General features: G+C 45.1%; 2 protein-coding genes across 6 annotated transcripts in view; both read left to right on the forward strand.

The window, feature by feature from the left end:
* Window positions 1–7424, forward strand: part of LOC118088449 (sterol O-acyltransferase 1) — a 52453-nt gene extending 45029 nt beyond the window's left edge. Inside the window, exons 14-17 of the mRNA XM_060276623.1 lie at window positions 1875–1973; window positions 2945–3080; window positions 3726–3871; window positions 5153–7424. Of these exons, the coding sequence (XP_060132606.1) occupies window positions 1875–1973; window positions 2945–3080; window positions 3726–3871; window positions 5153–5209 (438 nt within the window). The 3' untranslated portion in view covers window positions 5210–7424. The remainder of the gene's footprint in view (window positions 1–1874; window positions 1974–2944; window positions 3081–3725; window positions 3872–5152) is intronic.
* A 6133-nt stretch (window positions 7425–13557) lies between these two features.
* The window catches only part of LOC118089157 (sterol O-acyltransferase 1), a 64249-nt gene continuing 57307 nt past the window's right edge, over window positions 13558–20499 (forward strand). For 4 of the 5 annotated variants that reach the window (XR_009557859.1, XR_009557858.1, XM_060276618.1 and 1 more), the window contains exons 1-4: window positions 13558–13876; window positions 14842–14979; window positions 18494–18552; window positions 19791–19927. Coding sequence is in view for 3 of the 5 variants with exons in the window: in XM_060276618.1 (XP_060132601.1) it covers window positions 14859–14979; window positions 18494–18552; window positions 19791–19927 (317 nt within the window). In the remaining 2 variants the exon portion in view is untranslated. The remainder of the gene's footprint in view (window positions 13877–14841; window positions 14980–18493; window positions 18553–19790; window positions 19928–20499) is intronic. The other variant, XM_060276617.1, reaches the window with a different exon arrangement.

A 20499-nucleotide genomic window follows, 5' to 3' on the forward strand; every position in this document is an offset into this window, starting at 1 on the left:
GTCAGTTTAAATCCATTTCTTTAGCTTTTGTGTCCTGAGATATTTCTGACACCTCCTATTTCCTGTTCCTTGCTGCTTAGGAAGCAGACTTATAAATCTTAAACTTTAAATATATAAAACTTCAACATCCAGGCAACCCAATATTTCCACTAGAAAGCTGCAATAAAAGTTTGGTCAAATTAAACTCCTTTAATTTGGTCAAATTAAAGTCATGACACTAATTAGCCATGTTTATTGTACCAAATAAACATCTCATACCCCAGGCAAAGGAAACCTAGATTTCCCCCTTTATCTACAGGGTTTGGGGTACAGACTTGTATTCAAAAATATTTCACAAATGTGGATTATTATTATTAGTGTGCTTTCCCTCTGGTCATTAGCGGAAAACCATCCACTCTCTTATGTATGAGAGTCAGAGAGTCAGAATTCATAAATTTCAAATAATTTTCTTAGTAATTTCAGCCATGGGCAGACTAAATTCCCTGCCCCCCTCATGTATGGGAAAATGGCTACAGGGTCACAATTCATGAGATATATTTTGCCCTTTACTTACAGGGGGAAATGGTCATAGGTGCTTAAACTTTAAACCTTAATAGACAAAATGATAAAAACTTAGATAATCACTGCTTAAAAAACAACAACACTCTGTTCCAACTCTGTAAACCAATAATCTTTCCTTGCCAGAAAGCAGTGCTGGGCTGAATTTCAACCCATCACCACATCAGACACATTGCCTTCCACATAGGTATAAAATGGGAGTTGGAAGGGACGCTGAGGTCATCTAGTCCAGCCCTCTAAGATACAAGATTCAGAAGATTTGTACTACTGGAGAGACACACTTAAATGAAAATACCAACCTTATACAGAACCCTGTAGCAGATGAGAGATTTTCCTTAGACTAAAGTGCATTGAACAGACAGTTTGTTTCTAGGATTAGATAGAGAGAGAAAACAAAGACAAAAGAGTGAACAATTTCCTGACCTTGCCTCTTAAGGTTAAGCTTAGTATAAATGATTGGGTTAAAATAAACACACACAGAGAAAATGGAGTTCCTAGCAAACACTGCCCCCCCCTTTGTAGCTTCCTCATGAAAGGAAAGGAAGGTTACTTGGGAGTGAATTTTTACCTGTTAAGGCACAGAAGGAAGGGGGGGGGACTGAAAGAGACAGGAAAAGAGACTGAAATCAGGAGCCCAACAATAACCCTTCTGTCCAACAGAATCGAAGTTGAATCATCCTCCTGCGGCTTGGGGCACTCTGTGCGGTGCTGCCGGGCGCTTTGTCAGCGCTTTAGCTGGGTCCCGCTGGCTCGGGGCTACACACGGCGCGCGCTGCGGACGTTGCTGGGTCCCGCTGCCTTGGGGCTCCACGCGGTGCGCGTTGCTGGGCATTGCTGGGTCCCGCTGGATCGGGGCTCCACGCGGCGCGCGCTGCTGGGTGTTTTAACGAGGCCCTCCAGAACTGCACTCAGCACTACGGCTTATTTTTGGGGTATGTTATATTTTTTCAATGCATGAAAATTGTGCCTTGGCTTATTTTATAGGCACGTCTTAAAATGTGAGAAACACGGTATATGTTGTTAAATAAATGAAATTCCAAGGGACCATACAAATGTGTGTTCTGATCCTGCTGCTTCTTCTACTTAATGATTAGTTTGAGCAGTTTAGAGATGGAAAGGGCCTCTGAATTTCATCTACCTTCTATATTTCCCTTTTCTGAATATGCTTTGCAGGTTTCCCCCCTACTTTGAATTACTGTTCTTGTAGAGAAAATGTCACATTTGAATTAGCTCTGATCATTTTGAATCTAAGCCTTGGAGACCTACTGTAGCTACCAATACTCTGCTCTTTTTACTTCCCTGACCCTCTCTTGCAGGACTGGTGGAATTCTACATCTTATGCAAGGTACTTCCGAACCTGGAATGTGGTGGTGCATGACTGGCTGTATTACTATGCATACAAAGATTTCCTTTGGGTAAGCAACCATCTTTTAATGCACCCCCTTGCTTCAACTCTAATAGAAAGCCATTTTTTAAAAGGAATGGCAGAGATCTTTACATTTCACCCACAAAATGATTTTATTAAAGTTCTAATGTAAAGGTGAATTACACAACATGTAAAACACCTAGTCACTTTACTTATACAGAGATCTGACAATAGCCTCTTTCCTGGTGAGGAAGGTGGAAAGAGAGAAGCTTGTACTTATGCACTCTGGTTTGTATCCAGTATTTGGGAAGTCACTTTCTTTTTACCAGCCTATCACCAATTGCACCCCTCTATGCCATATCCCATACTGTTCCAGCTCTTGTGTTAAGTGTTTGTGGGGCTGCATTGAGTAGGAGGGAACAGCAAAAATGAGGTGCCCTGCCTTGTGCAAGTAGAAGTCCTGTTATGTATTGGTTTAATTTGTGTACATGAGTTTCTCTGCTAGTCCTGTAACTACCTTTCCCGCTCCAGGGCGATTCAAATGGGTGCGGTGACAGTTACTATTGGTTAACTTGCTAGCACAATTTGGATCCTCACTCTGATAGGGTCCCGCCAAAATCTAAATGTATCCTTTCCCCAACCCCTGCTCCTGAGAGTATAAAAGGAGCTCACCCTTTCCCTCCAGTCAGTCAAGATTCCTACTGCAATAAAGAAGACTGTTCTTGTTATACTTGACTCCTAGCAGTTCCTTGCTAGTATGCTGAATCACTACTCAGAGCTGACTTCACGAAGAGCTGAAATCGCATTCACGACATAACAAGTCCTTTTGATAGAGCAAGGCCACCATTGGAGACAACCCTCCCTGTGCAATAAATATGAATGGGCAATTTAAAGGTGGTTATCGCAAGCTGTTCACTGTTTTTGAAAACTGGATACCCTCTGATACATTCACCTATCAGAGAGTCACCCTTCCCCTTGTTTGTTTGTTTGTTTGTTTGTCTGTGTCTCTCTCACCACCAGTTATTTGGGGGAAAATCCAAAGCAGTTGCTATGCTGTCAGTCTTCACCCTTTCTGCTATTGTGCACGAATACGTCTTGGCCGTCTGCCTTGGTTACTTCTATCCGGTCCTGTTCTGCATCTTCATGGGTTTTGGAAGTAAGTACCAAATACAGTGGACCCACCGGATTTGAACTTAATTCGTCCCAGGGTTCCGTACTCACCCCAAAAAGTCTGTATCCAGAGGCGCTGCTTCTGCGCACGTGCACGGCGCAATAAAGCACCTCTGCATGCGAGATGTGCGCTTTCGCACATGCACATGCTGCGAAACCCAGAAATATACACTTCCGGGTTTGATGTGTTTGCAACCCGAAATAACGTTACTCGAAGGTAACATAACCTGAGGTACAACTGTATACCTTCCAGCAGCAGCAGTTTCTGAAATTACTGAGGTTTGACTTTTAGCTGCCACCTGTTCTTAAGATGCAGAAGGCTTGTTTTCCAGCCCGCCCTAGCATTTGCACTCTCAAACCCGGAACCTCTCCTGACCCCAGTTAAATATCCATTTCTAATACGAAGAGTCACGAAGAGTCGGACACGACTAAACGACTAAACAACAACAATACACACACACACACACATTTTCTGAGACTGATCATGGCCAGAGTAGGAGGGAGGGCTTCCTTTGCTTGGCTGAGGAGTAAGGACTTCTAATGCGCCAAACTGTAATTTGTGACTTTCTCAAAGTCTCATGAGGTGGTCAATAACATGCATTTTGAGTGCATTTTAATTTTCTTCCGCCAGTGGTTTTCAACTTCATTCTCAATGACCGTCGGAAAGGCCCCATTTGGAATGTGATCCTGTGGAGTACGTTCATCCTTGGCCTGGGTATCTTATTTTGCCTCTACACCCAGGAATGGTATGCCCATAAGCACTGCCCTTTGGAAAATGTGAGTATTCCACTTGTCATTGGAAGTAAGAGGAACAGAGCTGAGCTGCTATTCTAGACTATTCATTCAAGGCCTAAGAAGTGAACATGAAATTTGAAAACTTCTTCCAGATGTTTAGAAGGTTGCATTCTGCCTTGAATAGCTACTGTTGAGGTTCCTTTCTAACAGGAATAACAAGCAGCAGGGTCAGCAAAAAAACTCTGAAACTTCCTCCATGTCTTTTTATATGAATACTGTAAAGCTCTGAGCTAGCTTCTGTCCTTCTGGAAAGTTGAAAGCCAAAGGTTCTTACAGGATGGAAGGGGGCAGTAAAGAAGGGAGGGAGAGGAAGGTAATGGAAAAGAGTGAAAGGCCTTAGCGGAGCATAGTGGTTTCTTCATTTTGCTTGCTGTGTTCTGTGATTCAACTGCCAACTTTGGATCTCCTGGGTTCAAATAGAGAGAATTCACTACATCTTTGCCACATTTAATATGCAGTGCCCGCTACCTTTCCTCATTTAATATGTAATGCCAGATCAGCCCACATGCATATGCATAACCCCCTGGGGCTGCTTCTTGGACAGTTGAGGCCTCATAGTAGCTGGAGCCAAGGGGGATTATAGTTTCAGGATTGCAGACACCTTAGCAGTTCTGCTTGACAGGGCCATCTTAGGCATATCTGGCGCCTTGGGGCCGTGGTGCAAAGATCCCTCCGGCGCCCCCCCGCCCCGTTTCCCAGCGCGGCTGTCTGGCGGCCTTACGCCCTGGCGCCCTGCGCCACCCAGCCTTGCCGTAGGGCCGGCCCTGCTGCTTGACCTGGAAGACCTGCCATTCAGAGAGTTAAAGAGGCTGGGTGAAGCTGCCATCTTAGGCATATCTGGCGCCTTGGGGCCGTGGTGCAAAGATCCCTCCGGCGCCCCTCCACCCCGTTTCACAGCGCAGCTGTCTGGCAGGCACAGTGTGCCCTTACTGTAGGCCCGGCCCTGCTACTTGACCTGGAAGACCTGCCATTCAGAGAGTTAAAGAGGCTGGGTGAAGCTGCCCTGAAGGGGGGTCTTATTGGGAAAGGCAAGCCTTTCCCCACCCCCAACCCACTTCTAATTGCCTAGATTGGCTGCTGAAAGTTCGGGGGCTGCCCAGGCTTGAGATACAGCAAGTCCTTAGGTCCTCTGTAAAACACTTTGGTTTCATCACTGGCGTTTGTTCACATGGCTACTGGATAGGAAGAAGAGGCTTAACAGACAGAAAGTGAAAGTGCCCAGCATTTCCTGCCTAACATTACTGTTCCTCTTGTGTTTTATAGCCCACTTTCCTTGACTATGTGAAACCGCGTTCCTGGACTTGCCATCTTAAGGTCTAACACCCTTTGGGATATCCCTCTGCGTCAAGGCCTGAAGATGTTTGTCTTTTAAACAATGACAAGAAGTTGGGCTAGCGTGTTAAAATGACAGCAGACTTTTTAAAGGGAAACTGTCTTTAGTTAAGGCAAATGATGGCATTTTGTCACTCAAGGCAGCTAGGACTACAGGTGGCTTGGCAGATGGTTCTCTTTCCTTTGGCAGCTCCAACCTGAGCTGGTTATGAAACCTACTGAAAGGTTGGTGAAGGAATTTCTGGTGAAGACTTTTGCCTATTGCAAACAGTACTTTTTGTGTTACTGTCTGAAGTTGGCTGTACAGTGCTACCTTGGTTTAAGAACAGCTTAGTTTAAGAACTTGGATTAAGAATGCTGCAAACCTGGAAGTAGGTGTTTTGGTTTGTGTACTTTGCCTTGCAATAAGAACATGTTTTGCTTCCTATTGTCCCCCGCTGCTATGGGAAAGCACGCCTTGGTTTGGTGCTGTCTGCTACTAAGGGCTGTATCATTCTCATTTTGACCAGAACCAGTGTCTTCATGGGTTCCTACTCTCTAGCTAAGGACCCAACTGGACTTGATGTTGTTTATGCAATTAGTTCTTTGGAAAATAAATAGCATCTGTCGAGCCCCAATGTGGATTGGAATTGTGGAATAGGGCTGAGGAGCTTTAACAGTAGGGTCCCAGTTTTGATCAGGGGAAACCCACAGTGGGTGAGTGGAAAACTCTCCTTGGCACCAATCATAGGCGCACAAAATAAATATAAAACTGTACTTTTATTATTCTGTGGCCCTATCAACCACCAGACACAATTTTCCTGTGGGCCAGATGCAGCCCATGAACTGCCATCTGGTCAGCATTCCTGTATCAATATACTTCCAGGGTTAAATTGCTATAAACAGCTAAAGGTCCCCTTTTGCTCCATGTCCAGTTTTAAGTTTTTGGATTCCTCACTCATGATTTCTGTAGCGATTTGGAGGGCGAATGCAGTTTGTGTTGAAGAACCTAGAGCAGGCATCCCCAAACTTCGGCCCTCCAGATGTTTTGGACTACAATTCCCATCTTCCCTGACCATTGGTCCTGCTAGCTAGGGATCATAGGGGGTTGTAGGCCAAAACATCTGGAGGGCCGCAGTTTGGGGATGCCTGACCTAGAGAGTGTGTTGACTTGAAATGATCATACTGCTCCACTTCTACTCATGTAAAAACATGCTGATTCCTGGACCGCCTGCGGGCCGGATTCAGAAGGTGATTGGGCCGCATCCGGCCCCAGGCCTTAGTTTGGGGACCCTGTTATAGACGCATCCTTTCCAAAAAGCTTTTTGCTTTTGGTCTTAAATTGTCTATGATGGCACTGTAATTGTCATTATAAAATGGCCTGGATCCACCCAAAGAATTTTCATCGCATTGTGTCCTTTTCTGCTGTTTGTTTAAAGAGAACCCCCCAAACATCTGTCTTCAGAATATAATTTGAGAATTTTATCAAATAAATCCTGTTGTCTTTGGGAAATATGTGTACTTTTTTCTAAGGGGGATGTTTGGGAAGATAAATATACTAATTGTAGTCAACCTCATGCTTTGGGACTGAATCTGTGAATGTAAACTGGATGGGCACAACATGGTTGTAAATCTCTTGTGAATGATCTACACAACTGACTAACCTTTGTACCTCTGTGACAAGGCATCCTGTTAGTTTGAAAGGTGCTGGATTGCAAGGCTGTAGTTTTACTCTTTTCTCAGAGTGAGCAATGGAAAAAATTTCTTGCACAGACTGTGGTGAGAAGAGGACCTTAAACCGTACTTGACACTGGAATGGTATCGCCAAGCCTCACTTGCATCTTTTTGTAATATGGAGAACATTGTGAGTCAGGGAAGGTTGTTGATGGTGAGATATAGAATTGTTAACTGATTCCAAAATGTATTGAACTGTCTGTTGTGACCTATTCTGTTACTTGCAAGGGATTATGTGATCTATACTGTACTACGGAAATTGAAATATATTTTGCTATTCATGAAACTTGTCTGCCTGCATTCATTCCAGCCACGATGTACTGCACCTAGACAATGAACTGGTTGAAAGTATGATATTCTCCATTGTATGTTTTTGTTTTATGGTGTTTTATGGTGGCAAGCCAATATATCAGGGTTTCCCCCCCCCACTAAACCCCCTCTTTGTTTCTGCCGCTCTGTGTGAAAGCCAAATGCTTTGTGTGGCAATGTCCCTCCTTCCCACATAATCAAGACTCATGACACAGAGATTAAGATTTAATTGGGTGGTTAAGGCCACAACTTTATTGATAAGCATGTTGAGCGGAATTGGCTTAGGTGTTGGAACCTAACAGACTATATCCGACTCCAACCCGTGTGTTGGAGTCCTTGAGAAGTTAACCACCAGAAAGGAGCCCCGCGATGTAGATCTACTAGAGCTCCTCCTGTGGCCACCGAAGGGGCGTGCCCTACGGCCCAGGCAACTCCAGGCTCAGGACCAAGCGACGCCCCCGGAATCCTTTAACGGAATTACTTCTCCCAATTTGGGCAGCCGTTGACGTAATCTGCCCCTCCTCCTTCTATTGTTATGCAAATTTCCAACGCCTAACCGCCACTCGAGCCCCCCCCTGGGCTCGCCGCCAATCCGCTCTCATGCCTTAACCAATAATTTGAGATTAATTGGATTATTTTAGGGACTTCATATACTGTTTAAGGGGCCGTGATCCTCCTCTCTTATTCACCTAATTAAATTCTCTAACACGTAACCAATCTTTGATTCCCATTATTACGTCCTCAAGCCAGACATCATTCCCTCTGGGCGACAGATGAACACCATCATCACGATAAAGGGCTGCTTCACTCTGTTTTAAAGTTGGATGCGAAATGGCACGTCCATTCAAAGACAGGACTCTGCGGATCACGAAGGAATTCAGGAGCCGTCTGGCTCTGTTCAGGGCGATAGGGCAACGTCCATCGCGCCAACTGCGTCTCTCAAGCAAGGAGGACCAAAGCAGCGTCATCCTCGGGCAGGTGTCCAAAAGGGTATCAAAATCTCTGAATATTTGTAATTTTAAGTCCACGGCATTGCGATAGGGAAGGTCATTCTCTCCAAGCTGGACCACCAGTAGGTCAGGGTAGCTGAGTGAAGCAGCCCGATCTTGTATTGCCGGCAGCAACTCGTCCCACAGCATGCCTCTCCTCGCAATCCAAGACACCTGGACGAATTCTGGAAGGCCCAGCCTGTTCCCTAGACCCACCTCGATGGCCCTTTCACGAGCCCAATGGACTATGCTATGCCCGGCTATCCAGACCCGCACGATCCGAGAACCTGAAAATCAAGAATGACAACCAGGGATCAGCCAGGCCACCGTGTCGACGCTACGTACGAATATACCTTTTGTACGCATTCGATTTCCACCTCCCCAAGTCCTGAATTCTTTCGGATGAAAGGCCCAAATGCATGGCTGACGTAGCCGCGCCAATCCTAAAAGAGTGAGCAGAGAATTCATTGGGATTATGGCCGCAGGAGGCAATGGCCTTGCGCAGAACCCTGGTAAATTGGTGGCGGGTGAGCCTAGCGCCATCCTGGTGGATCAGCAATGGGCCTGGGCCGGGGGGCCGGAGATAAAGAAACCGTCTGGTATCTTTAACCGGACATGGACCTGGGGTACCAGTGGCGGGGAGCTTAATAGTCGCGCCCCTTCCCCTCTGGTCCGTTTTGGAACACCGTATGAGCACCTGCATTTGGGAGTCAACCAGTGACACGTCCTGCATGAGAATGCCGCGTGTGATGCCCTGGGGGGAGTCCTCGCATACTACCTCGCCCACTCTTAGCGCTCCAAAGTACGCTATAGAAAAAGCTGCGGAGAAAAGGCGCGCCTCAAATTTGGACCAACAGAGGGACCTCAACTGCCTGTGTACCTGAGCCAACATGTCAAAGGTAATGGGTCGCCTGGGGTCGCTGGCAGGCGGCTGGAGCCTGCGCCAGCCCTCCATAGCTCTACGCAAATGGAAATTGTCACACGGGTCTGTAAAATAGAGTGATTTTGAAAAGAATGTGATGGCTGCTGTGTGAATGTTAAGAGTCTTTGGTGCGCGCCCCAGGTTCCTCAAGTGCACTACATACTGCATGACCTCCTCCGGGGAAGGTGGGGCCCGAAGGGAAGCAGAGGACTCTCTCTGCCTGAACTTAGTGAAGTCTGACCAAGCCCGTTTATACGAGCTCAGTGTAGACGGGGCAACGGAAGCTAATACTCCCTTTAGGATCTCTCGCTCCCAAGGTTCCATAGATGTTCCGGGAACGGCTCCGGCGACTGGCTTGCCTCCGGTGCCAACGATCGGAAGCGATCCATCTGGAAGCGAGACAGAGCATCTGCGATATTATTATTGACCCCTGGCACAAATTTGGCAGAAAAATGCATATTCAACTGCAAACTGAGTAACACGAAGTGGCGTAGGAGGGAGGACACCCTCATCGACCGCGTGGATTGCCGAGATAGGACGCTGACCACCGCCTGGTTGTCGGTTCTGAAGCAGACCCGCCGGTTCCTGAAATCTTCGGACTATAGGTGTACGGCTACTACTATAGGAAAAATTCTTAGAATGTTAAGTCGCGTGTGATGTCTGTACCCTGCCACCTGGCCGGCCAACGCTGCGAGCACCATTTACCTCTGAAGTAGACCCCGAAACCTAACGCACCTGCCGCATCGGATTGCACTTGGAAATCAGCCCGCAGCAACATGGTGTCCTGCCATAATGACACCCCGTTGTAGTTCTCCAGAAACACCAGCCAGGATTCAAGGTCGGCCTTGACCCCGCGGGGGAGGCGCTTCCTATGAAAAGGTTTGGTTAGGCCTACCGTGAGCCTAGCTAAGCGCCGGCAGAATGGGCGACCAGGTGAAATAACCCTGCAGGCAAAGTTGAGGTGCCCTAGCAGTGATTGCATTTGTCTAAGGGTAAGTTTTTTAAGGGGAATGAGTTGCCTAATGGTCTCTTTGAGGGCAAGTAGTTTTTCAGACGGCAGGCGTGAGGTTTGTGCGACCGTGTCCAGTTCTATGCCTAAGTACGTAAGGCGTGAGACGGGCCCTTCGGTTTTCTCAGCAGCCAATGGTACCCCTAACTCCTCTGCGAGAGCTGAGAAGGCCCGCATAAGGCCTGCACACTCGGAACTGCGAGCCCCAGCCACGAAGAGAAAGTCATCCAGATAATGCGAGACCCCTGGAAGGCCTGTCCTAAAGCGCAGGGCCCAGTCCAGGAATGTGCTAAAGGTCTCAAACGCGGCACATGCCACGGAGCAACCCATCGGCATGGCCTTGTCGATGAAATATGCCTCATTGAATCTGAAACCCAACCATTTATAGTCCTGCGGGTGAACTGGGAGTAGGCGAAATGCTGATTCAATGTCACATTTAGCCATTAACGCCCCCTTGCCAAATTGCCTTACCAACTTCACCGCCTGATCGAATGAGGCATATTTCACCGTGCATAGCTCCTGGGGTATTCCATCATTGACTGACCTGCCTATCGGGTGGGAGAGATTGTGTATGAGCCTGAATTCCCCGGGCGCCTTCTTAGGGACTATTCCCAATGGGGAGATGTGGAGATCAGGTATTGGTGGCGACGCGAACGGGCCAGCCACGCGTCCTGCCGAGATTTCCTTGTTAATTTTCTTAATGGCTATGTCTGGTCTTTCCCTAATAGATTTTTGATTGGGTGGTTCACCCGTGCTAGGTGGGGTACGCACGGGAATTCGGAAACCTGTTGAAAACCCTTCCCAAAGGTATTTAGCTGCATCTCTATCGGGGTAACAGTCAAGCAGTACTTTCAGAGGGTGAAGCTTTACAGGAGAGTGGGCCAGAGCAAGTGATCTATTAATATTTGTTAGTCCCCGAGATTGATCCCTGGGGGGTACCTGAGGTATTTCTGGGGCCCTGGTGCGAGTTGCCCCTGGCGCCCCGAAAGGACTGCCTCCCTTTAAAACACGAAACTCCCGGGTGCTGACCCAAACACTTTTCGCATTCGTGGGAGTACTTACAGTTGGGTCGCTGACAAAGGCCCTTGTTATATTCCCAGCAAACCCTGCGTCGCGGGTCCCTCTTGGGTTCAAACCTGGTGGACCTAGGTGGATCCGTATGTTTCCTTTCTACATATGGGACTACGTGATTGCTCCAAAAATGCTGGTGGCGCTGATCCCACCTGGTTTTTGGGTTTTGCGAAGCATTCCTATGGAAGTCTTCATCGTAATTCAGTGCAGCCGCCTCCCCGGCGGATGACGCAGGCGGGAAGCCACCATCGCGTAGGGGCTGAACTCGCAGCCCCTACGCGGTGGTGCAGTCGGTCGGCCCACAACGCCGCTTCCGTCGCAGGCGCGGAAGCGGCTTTAGGAAGACATGAACAATCTGTTTGTAAAGATGGTATGAGATCATTTGGCCTAGGGTGGAGGCAAGCTTTGTTTTTGTTTTTAAATAATATTTTATTAAATTTCCATTTTATAACATTTACAGTAAATACATCCTTGTTTTTCACAGTAGTTTTTGCTCTTATGAGCTGTTCGACTTCCCTCCCTCCCGCCTCATGGTTACCAAATTTCCTTTCTATGTCATAGCATTTGTATCTTTTCCTGCTTATTTCACTTCAATTCATTTGTCAATTTTTTAAATAAATATAAGAAGGTATAAGTCATAGTCATTACAAGTCTTTTTAAATGAGACCAGCTAGCATTGTTAATTGTTTGCAATTGTCCTTCAAATATTTAACCCAGTCTTTTTGGATAGCTTGATCACACTGGTTTCAGGTTTTCCCAGTCAGCTTTGCCAATTCTGCATAATCCGTTATATTTGTCTGTCACTCTTCAGTTGTTGGTAGTTCCTATTGTGTCCATTTTTGGGCTAAAAGAGCCCTTGCTGCCATAGTTGCATACATAAACAGTTTTTGATCTCTCTTTGGGATTTCTTCACCTACTGTACCCAATAGAAACACTTCTTGTTTTTAAAGAAATGTACATTTGTACAATTTCTTTAACTCATTATATATCATTTCCCAGTAAACCTGAGCTGGAGGCAAGCTTTGTGAAAGAGCTCCACTGCCCTCTTTTTAAGATATGTAGGGTTGCCATCTACTTGTTCTTTCCTTTCCTTTTTTTACTGCAATGAATCCTCTTGCTACCAACCTATCATGCAATTGCAGAGCGATGTGGAAAGCTTCTTATGCTTATTTCCTACATGCCATGTTATAGTTAAAGGAATAGGAACCAAAACAAGGGGGTGGGGTTGTCAACCTGTGGGTCTACCAAAGACTCTGTGCTGGCAAGGTACAAAACAAGCCTGGAAAATTGTGTTTTGGTTTAAAGAGGCACAATATGTGCAGCCATACACTGTATATGCAAGATGGCTTGTGCTTGGCCTGTAATGATGGGCACCAATCTGAACTTATTCGATGGTTTATTTCTGTAGACTGTGGCATCATTAAAGTTGGCATAACTTTCAGTATTGTTGCAGCTTTAAAATTCAGGTCTCTTCTACTGAGTATTATGGCTACTCTGCAAGACTTTCCTCATCCGGATGCCACCCGTTTTTGGCTGAAGCAGGGTTCACTCAGGAGTTTGTTTCCTGAAGGAAGACGATGCGGAGTTTCATGGTGTTTACAGAGTTGGCATAACTTGATATGTAATGTATTCGCCAATGAACTCTCTTGACCCTGGTGCTAGTCTTTATCTTAAATGTGACCTGGAAGGCATGCATGACATTTCTGACTTCTTAAGACCTAAAGCACAGGGCTTTTGTGTTACCAGCAAACTTTAATTATCACCTCCTGTAAAAAGAATGGCTTCCACATATGCAATAGCATATTCCACAAAAGATAAATGCACGATTCAGGAGACATACAAGATAACCAGTTAAGTCATTTCCCACATATAGTGTGTGTGGAGCCTGTATTTACTATTTAAAACACTTCATCCAGTTGATTCCAGGGTGGTTTACAATAAGCATATATCTTAATCGAAAATAGAAATAAAAACAGCTTGCACAAGTTAGTGCCCTTGTCCCCATGTTACAGACTAGCAATGGGTCTGCTCTTTTTTACCATTAAAACTGCCCTCGTTGGTTGCCCTGGGTGACACTGTACTTACCAGGTTCCAAAATGGGGTTGCACGATAAATCTCATTCGGCTGCCTGCCTTTAGGTGGCACTATTCGACTGCTCTGGTCCATGGGGTCATGAAGAGTCGGACAAACGACTAAACAACAACATTCGACTGAAACATAAGCACTGCTGGATTCTTCTTTTTTCTTTGGCGATCACTGGTAGCCGAGTAAGATTGTCTTCTGCTGGATTAGCTCAACGCAAAGCTCTAACTAGCCCAGGTGTGCTGAACGAATATCCAAGGATGATGGGAGTTGTCCTTTGGCAACATTTGGAGAACCGAAGGTTCCTCCTACGTGATTTTGTAATACCGTAATAAAAATAAAAATAATTTATTCTCTGTACCCCGCCCATCTGGCTAGGTCTCCCCAGCCACTCTGGGCGGCTTCCAGCATTCTGTTTCCAAAGGGGCCAGCAACGTATCCTGTTCCCACCTGCGGCTTCGCCGCCTCTTTCGCCTGAGGAGCCAAGCCATATAGCGCTCCCCTCCGCGTGCGGAGCTGCAAAAGACGCAAGGGGGAGAGAGACAGACACATAGACGAGGGTAGGCGCTCCGGGGACCATGGTGATGGGACTCGCCCGGACTGGGGTGAAGGGCGAGGGGATGGGCTGGGCTGGGCTGGGAGAGGGGGCGCAGGTACCCCTCCTGAATCTCCCTGGTCGCCGTCGAGAGGGAGCGCTGGCGCGCGGGGAGAGGGGAGAAGGAGCGAAGGAAGCCTGTTGTCCCCTCTTCCTCCTCTCCTTTCCGTGCGTAAAGGCTGGGAACCATAGTTTTCTAATTTGGATGAAATAGAAAACTATGGTTATTTGGACGGTTTCTGTTTCTGCTTGGGCAAAGGGCTGTGTAGTTAGGCAAAAGGCTTGTTAATGTCTTTGCTGATTAAGCAAGGATCATCAGAATTGGCGGCCAAAAAGTGCTGTGTATGTGTGATTTATCCCTCTAAACTGACATATCACCTTAAACACAAGGGCTGCAAGTGGTGAAATCTTATCGTTATGGAAGATATCCTTTGGCGACATTAAAGGAACAAAGATAGGGCCAGAGAAAATTTCCTGCAACCTTTACTTCCATTAATAATCAGCCAAAACAAGTCTTTTGAAAGATACAAGATTAAGGCAGCCTTTTAAACCGTACATCCATAGATTTGTTAGATTACGTCCCATCATTCCTAGCTAGGAAAACAAGTGGTCAGAGATTATGGGAATTGTAGCCCAGCAACATATGGGGACCCAACCAAGATTGAGAGAGGCTGGCTTTGAGAATGAAGGGAACAGTTTGTGGTTTTGAACAAACCCCATCCTCTGCAGCTTTCACATCTTTCATCAGTTTGAAGTGGTGTATTTAGAAATGCAGCCAGGATACCTAGGGACTTTTTTTGTAAAAGAAAGAGTGAGAGAGCACTGAGGTTCTTAGAATGATTATAATTATACATTATATAATAAAGAACGGTAAGTGCATGGTCATAAAATGCTGAGGTACTTCATACAAGTAAATTTTGTCCTCTGCAGTGCTTTAGCCTGACACCATGGTGGGTAAAGAAAATATCTCCGTAAGGAATCGCCAATCAACTTATGAGACTTCAGAAGAGAAAGAAGACTTGTCAAAGAGGCTTGAAGTAGACTGGTCTTCCTCACAATCAAGCAATGGTGAGATTTCATCAGTAACTGCAGAGATCTTAGTTGCTTAAGCATAAGATTTTATCAGTGGAATGATTTTAAGTCTGCATGTGAACAAAAGATCTGAGGTAAATATGAATCCTTCCTCAGTTCTGCACTGATCTACACACATAAAACAAATTCACGCACAGGCATCTTCCAAAAACCCACCCCAATCCCAAACCCAAAAAAGTTCCATGGCAATCGGCAAATGGTACCGGGGGCAGGACCATGAAATCCGGAAGCCCCTAGTCTTGAACCAGCACATGGGTGGTGGATACATATTCAGTTGTTCCGACTCAAGGAATGAGGCAGTTGAGCAGCTCAGCAGCTGTATCCATGAGTGAGCAGTCCTATTTAGGATCCACTCTGCTCACTCTGAAAAGGGGGAGGGTCTAGAAAAGGTACCGTAAAACATAGTCTGCCTCCCTTTTTCCCTGACTGGATAACTAGGCCCAGTGGGGTCACCACCCAGCGGCCATAAAATATAATTGAACTTTGGAACATGGAATATATGGACTTTGTTAGATAATGAGCACCCCGAACGCAGAACTGTCATCATTGCAAGAGAGTTGCAACGTTTTAACATTGAAATTGTAGTGCTTCAAGAAACTCAAAGAGCAGAAGAGGAACAACTGAAAGAAGAAAAATGAGGCTACACATTCTTTTGGAAAGGTCTACCTGAACAAGAATGTTGAATACGTGGAGTAGGCTTTGCTATCAAAAACGATCTTATGAAGCTTTTGTCAGAAGTCCCTACTGGCATTAATGAGCAACTTTCAACACTTCAAATAAAACTTGCCAAAAACTAACAGGCTACTATTCTAAGCACTTATGCACCAACACTGGATGCCAATGAAGACATTAAAGAATTCCCCCCCCCCCTCAGCTGGATACCATCTTATCAGAGACGCCTAAGAAGGCTAAAATCATCTTCCTGGGTGATTTTAATGCACTGCAAGAGTTGTAATGCATGAGTCTATGATTCTATGAAAACCTCCAGTCATACCATTCTATAGTACACGTGACCTTTATGTCATATGGCATACATCATGCTGACTCCTGGGGCATGCACATTGTGATCAACAATGGATTCTTCAGCATGCTCTTGCATGATTTACTTGAAGGCAAATGCGCTTTGATACTCCTTATTTTATCATACATTGCTTAAGTACTGATAACAACCACCCTAGTTTCTACACTGATAACAATCATCCTAGTTTCTACACTTGACATACTTTCAAACTGCTAGGTTGGCAGGAGCTGGGACCGAACAACGGGAGTTCACCTCGTCATGGGGATTCGAACCACCGACCTGATCGGCAAGCCCTAGGCACTGTGGTTTAGACGACAGTGCCACCCGCTCTTGGAACCTCTCCATTCTGAAGGAAATCAGCCCTGAGTGCTCACTGGAAGGACAGATCCTGAAGCTGAGGCTTCAATACTTTGGCCACCTCATGAGAAGAGAAGATTCCCTGGGAAACACCCTGATGTTGGGAAAGATTGAGGGCACAAGGAGAAGGGGACGACAAAGGATGAGATGGTTGGCCAGTGTTCTCGACGCCACCAACATGAGTCTGACCAAACTGCGGGAGGCAGTGGAAGACAGGAGTGCCTGGTGTGCTCTGGTCCATGGGGTCACGAAGAAGCGGACATGACTAAACAACAACAACCCACCCTGTTTGCACATGTCTGCAGAGCTTGTTGCAACAATTAATTAATAATTGTTGCAATAATTAAGACCTACATTTGGCAATGTATGTAATGTAAGAATAAATTATGTTCTGTGATGTGTGTGTGACAGTGCCAATCATACGGTTTGTGGAGGGCTTGGTGCTAATTGCTGAGGCAGCTGGATTTCTGACTCTTGTGAAAGACAATGTCAGAAGCAAGGGAATCTGTCCCCTAAGCAAGCCACAAGAGCTGGAAGGCAGCCCAGGAAGAGGAGAAGGGGAGACTGAGATAATAAGTGAAACTGCCATGGAAAGGGCGACGATGGAAGTTCAGTCAGGTCATCTTGAGATGGAGACGGACTGGAGGCGGGGGAGAGCTCCCCTGTTATATGTGCTTTACTTGGAATTAAAGCAACCTTTTTAATGAACTGGATTCTTGTGTGTTTCACCGCCGCTCCCAGACAACCTCCAGTACCCAGAGGCAGAGGAAGATGAGGAAAGAACAGCAAAGAAAACTAAAATTGATATTTAAACTCTTACAGTGAGGGGGGAAAGTATTTCATCCCCTGCTAAATTTGCCCGTTTGCCCTCTGACAAAGAAAGGACCAGTCCATAATTTTAATGGTAGGTTTATTGTAGCTGTGAGAGACAGAATAACAACAGGAAAACCCCCAGAAACCCAGAAGACAGAAGTCAGAGATTGATGTCCATTATAATGAGTGAAGTAAGTATTTGATCCCTTTGCAAAAGGTGACTTAGTACTTGGTGGCAAAACCCTTTATGTCATATGGCATACATCATGCCAACTCCTGGGACATGCACAATGTGATCAACAATGGATTCTTCAGCATGCTCTTGCATGATTTACTTGAAGGCAACTGCACTTTGATACTCCTTATTTTGTCATACATTGCTTAAGCAAGCATTGCCCAAGTTATCACCCTAGTTTCTGCACTTGCCTAAAATAGCAAGCTCAATAGTTCACATAACAAGTTCTTCACTTATCAAGCTGGTGGTTTAAACAGAACCTCAGGCATTCCTGGCACTTTCCCACACGCTTACTTAGAGCTCAGCAAAACCAAGCTAAAGGGGATTCCATTAATAAAAAGGATTTTTATTTTTCATTTATTAATATGAATGTTCCTTTCATTAGTTTGGCTGGATTTTTGTTCAAGATGTGCCCAAATACAATTGCTGAATGCTTGTTTAATGACAGGAATTTCAAGAAGAACCATTCTAACTGCAATTCTGCAGAAACAAATTTTGTTTCTGTTTTCAGAAAAACTTATTTCTATGCATTGTACACCCCTTTTGTCACAGTTGAATGTCTTGTGTGCACCGTCACTGCTGTCTTGCTCTCACTTGGCTAGTGAACTGGTGCCTGGGTTGTACCACTTGAGGGTGCAGGGGGCAAGCGGTGCATGGATGGTTGAATCATACAGGTGTCCAGCAGGTGGCCAGGAAATCCTTCTCCCTAGCACCTCCTGTTTTTTTTAGTATTCGGCTAGATAAGTTTAAATGGTCTGCCCCAATTAACTACGGTTTTAATGCACTCCAGGAAGGGAAGCCTTGGAAATCGGAATACGGTAGGTTGTTTTTCCTTTTGGTCAGTAGCGAATAACTATTGCAGGTACATCTGGGCAGGGGAATAAGTGAAATTTCTGAGGGCTAGTAACTTTTGTGGACTTATCTGCAGCACTGATATTAAAATACTTTAAATTTCCAGTTTGCATACTTTTCCTGTTTTGCCTTCCATACTTGTGGACAACTTATACCCAGTATGTATCGTCTTTATCGTTTACAATAGAGTAACAATTTTTTCTCTCTCTCAGGTCGTGTTGACGTTGACCATTTGGTCACTCGAAAGATGCAACTTTTGGTGGAGGCTGAGGTAAACCTATCTGAATTGTAGTTAATATGAGTTGACAAGGAGGAATCCCTAGATAGCAAAAAGCCCACCTCCCATCTGCAACAGATCTATGCATAATATTGGCCTGTTAGCAATCCTAGATCCTGTAATTGGAGTCACTGAGTCTTGGACTGCTGAAAGATTTCCTAGGTCTTCTGACATTTTATTTTATTTGAACCATTACATTCCTTTGTAGCTTTATTTGTTGAATGGTTTCTTTAAATATTAAGGTTCATTATTGTTTCACAAGATGTGTATCTGTTTAAAAGACAGAAGAAAATATTATGATGTAGTTTTACAGCTGTGAGGCAGTACTGAGCAGGCAGCCGGGAAACTTCCCATCACACTTGTTTGCTCTTCTCGCTAAATGTTAACCATCACAGCTTCTGTTTTTTAATAACTCTGGAAGTACAAGAGTATTCCTCTCTGCTGTAGCTGCCCTTGCCCCTGCCACCCAAATAAAATTGCCAAATCAAAGCAATCTTAGTGCTAAACTTCTAAAAATGAAATCCTAAGTGAAATGTGTTTCCCTGTTTAATTTCTTTAGACATTCTTCCCTCCATTGGGTAGAGTTGTGAGAGACCTTTTTGTTGGGTTCTGCTAGCTGTTCATTTTTAAAGAATCTTTGTGTGTATGGTGGGGAGTTAACCAGAACTGAGCATTTTGTGGGTGAACATGGTGCCTTCTTACATCCTATTCTTGAACTTGTCAGCTTTCCTTAAATTTAATAGACTAAAAGAGTTTGTTTTGCATGTGGTTGGTATTTGACTAGTATAACAAAAACAAAACAAAAAGCCCTTGCAGAACAAGTCAGTTTTCTGGTCAGATTTCTGTCAGATATGTGGAGTGAGTTTATTTGTAAGCAAGATGGGAGGCAGCTAGGCTAATTATTATTTTATTAGAAAGGCTCTGCACTTGGCTACTTTGCTTCCTCATTCTTGGGGAGCTGTTGATAGGTGGTTTAAACCAGGAATGGGGAACCAGATGTTGCTAGACCAGGAAGTCCCATCAGCGCTGACCATTGGCCTCTCTGGCCATTACTTTGACTGGGGTCCAAGAATATATAGTCAGTTGTCAGGAAATGAGACACGTTCGTTGTTAGCATGGTGTTAGGAAGTCAGCCTTGCATTACATTTTAGCAGGCAAATTACAGGCAATACTTAACAATCATACTTAAGGTGTTCTCTTTTCTCTTCCTTCCTTCCTCCAAATTTTATCAGCAAATGAAGCCAGCTTTCATGGAGCGGATCGACAGCCACTTTACAGAATTCGTAAATGGCTTGATTGCGAAGTCCGTTCAGCTGGAGTCTTCGCCCCCTGCCTTCTCAGCCGAGAAAGACGGTGGCTTCAAAAGCAAGTATGTTGGTTCTTGGCTGAGTCTGAAGCAGAGTTGAAATGTTGATTCTGTTACAGCAATGGTGTGGGGGGGGGCACATCTTTGAAGTTGTTAAATTGTTACAAATATTATGCCTGAATATATCATTTTGACTTGACAGCTCAGGGAAGATACCAAGCTTTATAGATTTGTAGAAAATCCATACTTTAACCGACTTTGCTACCTCATCTAATAATAATAATAATAATAATAATAAATTTTATTTATACCCCGCCCTCCCCAGTCAAAAACCGGGCTCAGGGCGGCTGACACCAACAGAACCACAATAAAACATAAAAACAATTAATTAAAATACAGATCAAAATACAGTATTAAAATTTAAAGTGCAGCCTCATTTCAAGTAGGCCATAAGTGGCTGACACCAACAGAACCACAATAAAACATAAAAACAATTAATTAAAATACAGATTAAAATACAGTATTAAAATTTAAAGTGCAGCCTCATTTCAAGTAGGCCATAAATCCAAGCCATGAGGGAGAAAAACACAGGGGTTAGGCTGAGTCTAACCCAAAGGCCAGGTGGAACAGCTCTG

The sequence above is a fragment of the Zootoca vivipara genome, chromosome 7 (assembly GCF_963506605.1).
Source record: "Zootoca vivipara chromosome 7, rZooViv1.1, whole genome shotgun sequence".
Classification (NCBI taxonomy): domain Eukaryota; kingdom Metazoa; phylum Chordata; class Lepidosauria; order Squamata; family Lacertidae; genus Zootoca; species Zootoca vivipara.